Source organism: Lithobates pipiens, unplaced genomic scaffold, assembly GCF_037356315.1.
Source record: "Lithobates pipiens isolate NorthernLeopardFrog02 unplaced genomic scaffold, aLitPip1_a1.2 Scaffold_18, whole genome shotgun sequence".
NCBI lineage: Eukaryota > Metazoa > Chordata > Amphibia > Anura > Ranidae > Lithobates > Lithobates pipiens.
This window is the reverse complement of record NW_027507758.1, coordinates 594,813,558-594,824,658: the sequence shown is the minus strand read 5'-3', so window position 1 is coordinate 594,824,658 and position 11,101 is coordinate 594,813,558. Positions and strand designations below refer to the sequence as shown.

At 45.7% G+C, this 11,101-nt stretch overlaps 1 protein-coding gene across 3 annotated transcripts in view; it reads right to left on the bottom strand.

Annotated features, from left to right (window-relative positions):
• Nucleotides 1-2,712: 2,712 nt before the first annotated feature.
• The window catches only part of LOC143989168 (zinc finger protein 783-like), a 43,258-nt gene continuing 34,869 nt past the window's right edge, over nt 2,713-11,101 (bottom strand). For 2 of the 3 annotated variants that reach the window (XM_077489199.1, XM_077489200.1), the window contains exon 6: nt 2,713-8,601. In XM_077489199.1, the coding sequence (XP_077345325.1) occupies nt 7,844-8,601 (758 nt within the window). In that variant the 3' untranslated portion in view covers nt 2,713-7,843. The remainder of the gene's footprint in view (nt 8,602-11,101) is intronic. The other variant, XR_013277001.1, reaches the window with a different exon arrangement.

Here is an 11,101-nt window from a genome sequence, read left to right as displayed (position 1 = left end):
CCTTACAACCAACTTTGACCTACAGGTAAGCCTAGATTAAGGCTTACCTGTAGGTCCAAGAAATATCTCCTAAACCTACACGGTTTAGGAGATATTTGCCGAAAGACAGGCACCGCTGTCTATGGCGCATGCACCATAGACAGTGGCGCACTGAGTGCGCCACTGTCAACGGCGATATGCCACAAGTGGCGGTTCCCGTGCGCATGAGCGGGAGTGACGTCATCGCTGCTTCGCCGAATGACAGGGGCGGAGCTGCAAGACCCACCGAGAAGATGAATGCTCCGGACTACAGGAGACAGCGGTGACTTTGCTGGCTCCTGTGTCAGGTAAGTGACACATAATGGACTACTGTGCAATGCATAGTAGTCCATTATGCTTTACCTTTGCAGGGAATCAAAGAGGAAGTAAACCCAACAGGGTTTACTTCCTCTTTAATAGCCCCCTTGCTTTTGTAACCGTGGACAGGAAGGAACAATGTTTCATGTTGGTGGTGGTGCACCAAGACTATGGATCAGAGTTTATTCATGAATATAGACAGCGCTGGTTTGTAGTCTGCGCAAAGATATAGAAGCTTTACTAGGCAAACTTAAAATTTCTCAATCACTAAGCTAAATTAGCTTTATATTAATTTCTACAAAACAAATAAACCACTCTGAAACAGTGGAAACTAGTGGTTCTATTTTTTGAGGGGGCAGCAAACAACCACCCGACTCCCCCTCAGGCGGCTGGTGACCCCCCCCCACTCTGTCTGCCGATCGGTCCAGCACTTACCCCCATGTAGGTGGCAGGCTGCGGCTCCAGGGTCCTCTGCTCCAGCATGGTGGACCCGATCTAGGTGGCGGGTGATTGGCGGCGGGCTGCGGCGTTCTCATCTCCAGCACAGCGGCTTTTGCAGTGCTTCTCCTCTCTCCTCCTCATAGGCGCTAGATGTTCTATAGGATCTCCTGATGTTTTGACCAATCGGGAAATGGGTATAATGACCCGCTTTCTGATTGGCGGGGAGGAGAGTTAGTGTGAAAATAGTGAATATTCATCCGCTGTTGTCACATAACTAGGTGGGCTCAGGGCACAGTGCCCTGCGCCCGAGCCTACCCTTTTTTTGTAGCCTATTAGAGCCTCTGGCTCTAACCACGTGCTTCAAAAAAAAAAAAAAAAAAAAGCACCCCCCCCCCCCCATTGAAATACATAGTCCCGCGCCCTGTATGTAGATGAGGGGACCAGATGCATGGATAGCGGGGGGGGGGGGGGGGGGGGCGGCACCACTGCCCTGAAATCTCCTTTACTGGATATTTTGGAAGGTAAAAACCTCACCTACATTGAACCTTGATCAATAAATAAAACCTGATGACTGTTACAGTGGATACCCATATAAAGGTTCTTAGATTTAGACCCCCCCCCATTGGAATACATAGTCCAGCGCCCTGTATGTAGATCAGGGGGCCAGATGCATGGATAGCGGGGGGCGGCACCACTGCTCTGAAATCTCCTTTACTGGATATTTTGGAAGGTAAAAACCTCACCTACATTGAACCTTGATCAATAAAAAAAAAAAACCTGATGACTGTTACACTGGATACCCATGAACGGTTCTCAGATTTAGACCCCCTGGATAGCTTATTCCTAACCTAATTCCAGAACCCAATACACAACAGTGCAAAAAAGGAAATGGCTGAGTTCCACCATTCCTCATAATATTTTAGAACTTTGCTCAGTTTTGCAAATGATTTGTTCAGTGTGGCTTCACGAGTCGTTTCCAACTATGAACACTGAAACTGAGAATAAGATTTCACTACATGTCTCTGGGGTTCTTGGGCTTCCTGGCCATGATACGGCTTGTTGATTTAACCCCTTCTTTCTCTCTTCTCCCCCTCCCTTTCCTACCTCTTACTCCATTATTCTCACCTCCCTTCTTTCTCTCAGTTACCTCTAACCTCTCAACTTACTTTCCATTTACCCCCAACATGAAACATCTCATTTGCTTTCTGAACTTCCTCCTTGTATGTTGCTTTTTTATTCGCATGCACTCCAATCCATGATAACATACATACAGTACTAATGTCAACACAATATTTATTACAATCACTGCGCAAATATATGTATCACTCGATTGTGGGATTTTCATTGCAGGCTCCATATAGCCATGATGAATTGAAGCTTGGTGACCTCATGGAAATGGTCAATAAGTCCAATTAATTTCCATGGTCAGCTGGTATCTTTGTATTTTTGAGTTTTTTACACTGATTTGTATTTGAATCCAATGACGATGTACAGTATATGTGTTTCCATGTATATTTCTGTTTATTCATCGTAAATGCGTTAATAAACTCATTGACCAAGAAAACACACTGGCCTTGATTGTGCTGCACAGTTTGGAATATTCCACCTGGCACGGTATGCTTCCACCATACCCAGTGGTATCTAACCAGACTATGGCACAACAATCCCCTAATTCATGATGCACCTTCTGAGCTTAGCACACATAACAAATATTTTGCCAGAGGCCACGTCCCCCCTGGGAAACTAAATAACTGACCACCAACAACCATCTTCTCCATAGCTTATGCGTTGGTCTAGTCATAGAACAGATTTTTTTTTGATTATCTGTTGATAAAACACATCTTACCCATGGGTTCCTCCCTTTTCATGTTGCTGTGTGATTACAACTTATAATAAGAACTTCAACTTTTTACTCGCCAAAAAAAAACAAACACATTTCGGTCTTGTATACTTTTTTTTTTTTAATACTCTTTGACACTGAATCCCACGGTGCTATATACAGTCTTCCTTGTATTATACAGTCCAGCATAGACAAAAACAAAGTCAATTAATAAAGTAAATAAATGACAGTTGATAGTCACTTTTCAAATGCCGAAACCACATCGAGAATCGGCTATTATATTAAGGAGTTAAAAATTTGAGAAATACAAGAGAAAAGAGGCCCTTGTCTACTGAGCAAGAGCAGGATGGGTAATATTCTTATTAACACTGGAGGCTGCAATGTCCATCCTATCCTCTGCACATCTGTATTGTCTTCCAGTGGGATGCAGTTGTGTCAGCCTGAGGACCAGGTGTGTAGTCGTAAAAGTACCATATAACGTGATCCTATAACTATAATACTGTATATAAATAATATATATATATATATATATATACTTAGTGCCAGTAAAATCTTTACAGTGCAATTGAACACTGAGGGAATGAATGATTGCAGCGTTGTAATGACGTCACTGTCACTGCAGCCATTGCTAAAGATGTGTTCAATGCTCCTTATACGGACCGGTAGTATTTCTCGGACCTTACACACTCCATTACAACACAAAGAAATAGGAAACACAGCTGCACTGATTGTGTCTCCTTTGTCTCGAATGCTTCTCACTACCTATACAAACCCCAAAACCACCCTGGTCTTACCTTGAGGTGGAGATGCACTTTAAGAGCATCCCACAATGCAAAGCGGTGACCCAGGACTCGGTCCCAGCAGCTAAGTATGCCCATTGGATCATGGGATGCAGGGCAGAGTTCAGACTGTTGTATGGCCAATAATGGAAGTTGTACTTACCTAGAAGACATTCTGCTACCTACACAAGCTTACTGTCAACTGCTCTTTGGGGTATTATATACATTTGTTTTAAGGGTTTTAGCGTTATTTCAATCTGATGTTCTATGCTGAGAATATGGTAATGAAAATTATACGGGGGAGCTACCAGAGGATACCAGTGGACTGGTTCCCTGCAGAACTGGATGAATTTCGGTCTATGTATGGCTGGCTTAACTCTCAAAAGGAATGGTCCTCAACCATCCTGTGCAGTCTGCATTTCACAAATGGAAGAGGTCCTCAGCTGCCTTGACTGTGCAGTCTGCATCTTACACAGCAGAGCAGTCCTGTGCAATATGCATCTCATGGGGAGGAGAAGTCCTCAGCCACTTTTGCAGTCTGAATCTAAGAATAAAGGAGAGGACATCAGCCACCCCCATTATGTCTGCATCTAACAAAGAAAATAAGTCCTCAGCAGCCCCATTTAGTCTGAGTTTCACACAGGTAAGAGGTCCTCAGAACATCCTGTGCAGTGTGCATCTCAAACAGAGGCAAGAACCTCCTTACCCACCCTGTGCAGCCTGTGTTTCATGCAAAGGAGAGGTCCACAGCCAACCTGTGCTTCCTGGATCTAACAAAGAGAGACCCTCACTCACCCTGGGTCATCTGAATCTCACACAGAGGAGAGGTTCTGCGCTGTATACATCTCACAGAAAGGAGAGTGTCCATGCATTGTGCATTTCATAGAGAGGAGAGGTCCCCAGCCACCCTGTGTCATCTGCATCTCACACAGAGGAGAGGTTTCATGCATTGTGTAATTCACAGATTCACATACCACTCTGTACAGCCTGAATCTCACACAGAAGAGGGATCCTCAGCCACCCCATTTAGTCTGCATTTCAAAACAGAGGGGAGGTCCTCAGCCATCTTGTGTTGACAGAATCTCACACATAGGGCAGTCCTCAGCTGCCCTGATCTCACAGAGGAGCTATCATGTTTAGTCAGTTTCTCAAAAACAGAGGAGAGGTCCTCAGCCACTCTGTTTAGTCTGATTTCAGGCAGAGGAAAAGTCATCTGCTACCCCGTTTAATCTGATCTTACATAGAGGAGAGGTCCTCAAGCACTCAGTGAAGCCTTCATCTCACACAGAGGGGTCCTCAACCACTCTGTGAAGCCTGCATCTGGCACAGAGGAGAGGTCCTTAAAAAGGAAGTAAACCCTGATGGGTTTATTTCCGCTTACATTCCCTGCAAAGGTAAAGCATAATGGACTACTATGCATCGCATAGTAGTCCATTATGTGTCACTTACCTGACACAGGAGCCAGCGAAGTCACCGCTGTCCCCTGTAGCTCCGAGCGTCCATCTTCTTGGTGGGTCTCGCCGCTCCACCGCTGTCATTCGGCGAAGCCGCGATTACGTCACTCCCGCACATGCGCACGGGAGCCGCCACTCGCGGCATAACGCCGTTGACCGTGGCGCGCTCAGTGCGCCTGCGCCGTAGACAGCGGTGCCTGTCTTTCGGCAAATATCTCCTAAAACGTGTAGGTTTAGGAGATATTTCTTGGACCTACAGGTAAGCCTTAATCTAGGCTTACCTCAGGGCTCGACAAACCCCGGGCGTCAGGTCGCATTTGCGACTAGAATTCGCATCCTGGCGCCTGGGGCAACACAGCTGGGGTATCCGGTCTCCGTGTGGACCCAGAACTCCGCCGTGCGATTGCATCGGGCCGCGCCGGCCAGTAATTGAGGCCGCGGCTTTGCGGCCTTCTAATGTCTTTCCGTAGTCTGGCGCCATCTTGTGGTGGATGTTGAAATTACAACCCCTTCCAATAATGCTAATCCTAATGGAGCTTCAAAGCCCTGCCTGGCACCTTTTGCCCAACGATGAGTGTGGTGGCTGGTAAATAGCTTTATTTATATATAATAGCTTGTATTTTTATTTATTTTTTAAAAAGTAAAAAAAATTAATTTTAATTAAGGAAAAAAAAAATTATTATTTGTAATCCTACCTGCTTGGCCCCTTTCACAAGGGCTGCCTGATCAGGTTCACCTGTCAGTTTTTCAGGTGGACCTGATCGAACCCTTAGCAGGGATATGGCAGTAAATAAGCGGGAATATGGCGGAAATAAAAGTCACATTCTTTTGTTAACCACTTCGTGCCCGCGCTATAGACAAAAGATGTCTACAGCGCGGACACCAATTGCCGGGAGGGCGTCCCTGGACATCCTCCTGTTTACTTCCCCTCTGCACGCCGCCATGGGCGCGCATCAGGGAATTTCTGTGTTGGCCGTGTCCCTTGGATACAGCCAATCACAGATCATGCTAAATGGCCAATCACAGCGGCCATTTAGCACTCGAGCGGTGTGTCCAATGGGAGGTAATCTCATATGTGGGGGGCTGGGGGCTATCTTCCCCTCGCTCATCTCCATGTCAGGACAGGGACAGGTCCAGATCGCCGTCACGGACCTGGCTCCTAACTTTTTTAGCTGGCTCCTAGATTCCAAGCAGATTTGTCAACCCCTGGCTTACCTGTAGGTCAAAGTTGGTTGTAAGGTTTTACAACCACTTTAAGCACTCAGTGAAGCTTGCATCTCACACAGCGGAGGGGTCCTCAACCACTGTGAATCCTGCATCTCACACAAAGGAAAGGTCCACAGCCACTCAGTGAAGCCTACATCTGACACAGAGGAGAGGTCCTCAGTTGCCCTGTGCAGTCTGCATCTCACACAGAGGAGATGTCCTCAACCACTCAGCGAAGCCTGCATCAAACACACAGGAGAGGTCCTCAACCACTGAGCGAAGCCTGCATCAAACACAAAGGAGAGGTCCTCAACCACTGAGCGAAGCCTGCATCAAACACAAAGGAGAGGTCCTCAACCACTGAGCGAAGCCTGCATCAAACACAAAGGAGAGGTCCTCAACCACTGAGCGAAGCCTGCATCAAACACAAAGGAGAGGTCCTCAACCACTGAGCGAAGCCTGCATCAAACACACAGGAGAGGTCCTCAACCACTGAGCGAAGCCTGCATCACACACAAAGGTGAGGTCCTCAACCACTGAGCGAAGCCTGCATCAAACACACAGGAGAGGTCCTCAACCACTGAGCGAAGCCTGCATCACACACAAAGGAGAGGTCCTCAACCACTGAGCGAAGCCTGCATCAAACACACAGGAGAGGTCCTCAACCACTCAGTGAAACCTACAGAACACACAGAGGAGAGGTCCTCAACCACTCAGTGAAGCCTGCATCTCACACAGAGAGGTCCTCAATCACTCGGTGAAGTCTGCATCTCGCACAGAGGAGAGTTCCTCAACCACTCCAGTGAAGCCCGCACCTTACACACAGAGAGGTCCTCAACCACTTTGTGAAGTCTGCATCTCACACAGAGGAGAGTTCCTCAGTTGTCCTGTGCAGTCTGCATCACACAGAGGAGAGGTCCTTAAGCACTCGGTGAAGCTTACATCTCACACAGAGGAGAGGTCGTCAACGACTTAGTGAAGCCTGCATCAAACACAAAAGGAAAAGTCCTCAACCACTCAGTGAAGCCTACATAACACACAGAGGAGAGGTCCTCAACCACTCAGTGAAAGCATGCACCTCACACAAAGAGGTCCTCAATTGCTCTGTGCAGTCTGCATCTCACACTAGTAGTGCAGGCAGCTGTGGTGTAACCTCCAGGCGACTTTGCTCTCACAGACCGTGCATTACATGAGATCATATAGTACATTTGCAAAAGTATAAAACTTAGACTTCTGTTAGTTTTTTTTTTTAATAGAGACCAATTTAGTTGGATCTCCGTTTGCTAGCAGGGCTGAGTGCTGAGAAATGTATTATGCACACGTAGTGTACACATAATTTTGTATTATGTACATATAGTGCTGAATGGATTTCCACTTTCTCTTTATGTGGTGGACTTGTTAGGGCTCTACAGTAAGAAGATGGCTTCTGATGGCTAGTACTGCTGATACAGCACAAAGAATCTTTGGGACAGGAAACACAGTAATAGGAGATACCTTGGACAGGACATGTGGTAATCTTTGTTATGTTGTTGATGCAGAGTGCATTCCAGCCAACCATCCGTGGCACAGGACAATTTACCTTTACGTCTGTCAATTCAGAGCACTTGTTGCCAATACCTTATGGTTTGCTGGACTGTTTGGACAGGACACATACACAGTGGTGGCCACTATTCTTATTAATACCCAACGCTGCAGTATTCTACCTAGTGTACTAGTCATAAATGATTACATTCGAATATGATTCTAAAACGCATAAGTGCCACGGTTCGTGGCGCACAGGATAACCATCAGAGTGGCGGTGTACTGAATACAACATCCTCTCCTTCGCCACCTCTTTCCACACCTCGCAGGATATCCTCCACTACGTGCACCCGACTGTGCATCCGCAGCTGAGACTTATATATGAAGGTCCGGTGGCAGCGTGTGCACTGGTGGGGGCGGTCTCCAGCCATGTGAGTGCGTTGGTGGCGGTTGAGGTCGGAGTTCTGGCTAAAGCTCTTTGGACACAGGTGACATTTGTGAGGCTTTTCCCCGCTGTGGGTCCGCCGGTGGTGGATGAGGTTGGAGCTGTGTGTAAAGGTTTTGCCACACTCGGTGCACTGGAAGGGCCGTTCCCCAGTGTGGGTACGCTGGTGATCCTTCAGCTGGGTGCTTCTGTTGAAAGTCTTGGGGCATTTTAGACACTGGTAGGGGCGTTCCCCAGAGTGCGTGCGCAGGTGCTCTTTCAGCTGTGTGCTACGCAGGAAGGTCTTCTCACATTGCGGACACTTGTACTGTTTTACCCCGCCGGTGGTCAGACTTTCCTGGAAAGTGCTGGCTGCGCCAGGTAGACCCCAGTCGATGGAGAAGTGGTGAGCGCTGTTGTCTGCCACCACCAACGGCTGCGGCTCAGCTACAATTGTTGGTAACGATCTCCTAAGCTGAGCCTGTCTCTCTTTTTCCTCATCGAAATAACGCAGCAGGCTTCCCACCAGCACTTCCGGAAGAGGTTGCCCGCCATGTACGGCCTTCACTGGCTCCTCAGGATTGTTGTGTGGGGTGACATCTGTGTGAAGGGAAACATAAGAGGTTAATATTGATGGATGCAATATCAAGACAGAAGAATTATTAGGCTATATAAATTAAAGTTTGTGGAGATACCCTTACTGTATGGACAAAAGCATGTGGACACCCCTCCAAATGACTGAGTTCAGGGGTTTCTAGTGAAAGGTACTGCTAATACTACAGCGTATAAAGACATTTTGGACAATGTGGTAACCTTGTGGTAACAGCATAGGTGTGCGCAGCCTATTGCATTAGGGTGTACACTTCAAAAATGTATATGGACTAAGTAAATAAGTATATACTGAAGTGTGAGTTTGCACAGCATCAGTCAGAATTCTGGTTCAATGCTGCGAGAAGGCGGCAGTCGCAGGCACAAACACATACCTGTAAGTTGGCTTGTGCTTTTCCGGGTCGGTGACCTGCATGCACGTGCTTCCTGCCGACCCATGCTGTGATTGGACACAGCACGAGTTTGGCAGCTGATTTCAGCAAATGATTTTGGCTGAAGACAACCGAGAAGCTGTGGCCAATCACAAACAGTTCTGTGTTTACTTTGTACAGGGAACAGCGATCTAGCCATTTCTTTACTTTGCAAAGCAGGGAGAAAAAAACGGATAGTAAAGTAACGCAGCACATATTACACTTGTCAGGTACATAGTTAACTGGCTGTAGCACAAACCAATGAGCTGGTGCCTACCGCTGACTGGTCGTCGGCACACGATGATCGGCTCCAGAGATTACAGAAGAGAGCCTTGTGTAGGGCTCTAGATCAGCCTTTCTCAACCTTTTCAACACAGAGGAACCTTTGAAATAGTTCCCCTGTCTCGGGGAACCCCTGCTAACAACTCATGATACAATAGTTGGATGGTCAGTGGGAAGAATGGTCCTTACACTTGTGGTCATTGGGAAGAATTACCTCCTTACAAGTAGCTAAAATGATCAATGGTGTCAGTGGGAACTTATCTGAGAGGCAGAAATGGCCCAATGCTGAAGGAACCCCTAGAAACCTCTGAAGGAACCCTGGTTGAGAATCACTGCTCTAGATGTTAGCTCCTTCCCTTCCAGTGTCGTTAGTACAGTGGCTGTATTGGTGCCACTGACTCCCAAAAAAAGTGTCAAGTGTCCGATATGTCCGCTGCAATATCGCAGCCACGTTATAAATCACTTATTGCCACCATTACTAGTAAAATAAATTTAAAAAAATTCTGTAAATATACAGGATCCTATAGTTTTTGGATGCTATAACTTTTGCGCAAACCAATCAATATACGCTTACTGGGATTTCTTTTTTTACCAAAAAATATGTAACAGAATACATTGTGGCCTAAATTAATGAAAAAATTTGATATTATTTGTTTTATAGCAGAAAGTAAAAAATATTTTTTTTCAAAATTGGTCTTTTTGTTTATAGTGTAAAAAATAAAAAAACACAGGTGGTGATCAAATACCACCAAAAGAAGTCTCTACTTGTGGGGGAAAAAAATTGTTAAAGTAAAGCAGTGCCGTATCGCAAAAAATGGGGGGGGGAGGACGGGACGGGGGGGTAATAAACCTTCTTGAGGTCAAGTGGCTAATATACACTTCTTGGCATTTTTTTTTTTTTTTTGTTACCAAAGACATGCGACAAATAAGGTTTAACCACTTCAGCCCCGGAAGAATTTACCCCCTTCCTGGCTAGAGCACTTTTTTTGCGATTCGGCACTGTGTCGCTTTAACTGACAATTGTGTGGTAGTGCGACGTTACACCCAAACGTAATGTCCTTTTTTCCCCCCACAAATAGAGCTTTCTTTTGGTGGTATTTGGTCACCTCTGCGGTTTTTATTTTTTTTGCTATAAACAAGAGCATCAATTTTGAAAAATAAAATAAAATAAAATGTATTTTTTTTTTTACTTTTTGCTATAATAAATATCCCCAAAAAATATATAAAATATTTTTTTTTTTTTTCTCAGTTTAGGCTGATATCTATTCTTCTACATATTTTTGGTAGAAAAAAAATAATTACAATAAGCGTATATTGATTGGTTTGTGCAAAAGTTAGAGCGTCTACAAACTATGGGATATGTTTATGGCATTTTTATTATTAATAGCGGTGATCAGCGATTTTATCGTGACTGCGACATTACGGTGGACACATCGGGCACTTTTGACGCTATTTTGGGACCACTGTCATTTATACAGCTATAAAAATGTGCTGATTACTGTGTAAATGACACTGACAGGGAAAGAGGTTAAACACTAGGGGGAAATGAAGGGTTTAAGTGTGTCCTAGGGAGTGATTCTAACTGTGAGGGGGCTGGGCTACCAGTGACACGACAGTGATCACTGCTGATGACAGGGAGCAGTAGATCACTGTCCTGTCACTACTCAGAACAGGGAAATGCCTTGTTTACAACATACCTGTACGTTGCTTTGCGCAGCTGTGTTATTCTGCCAATGTATATCGGTGTTAGCTGGTCAACAAGTGGTTTATGTTGACAAATGTAAAGTTATGCACTTGGG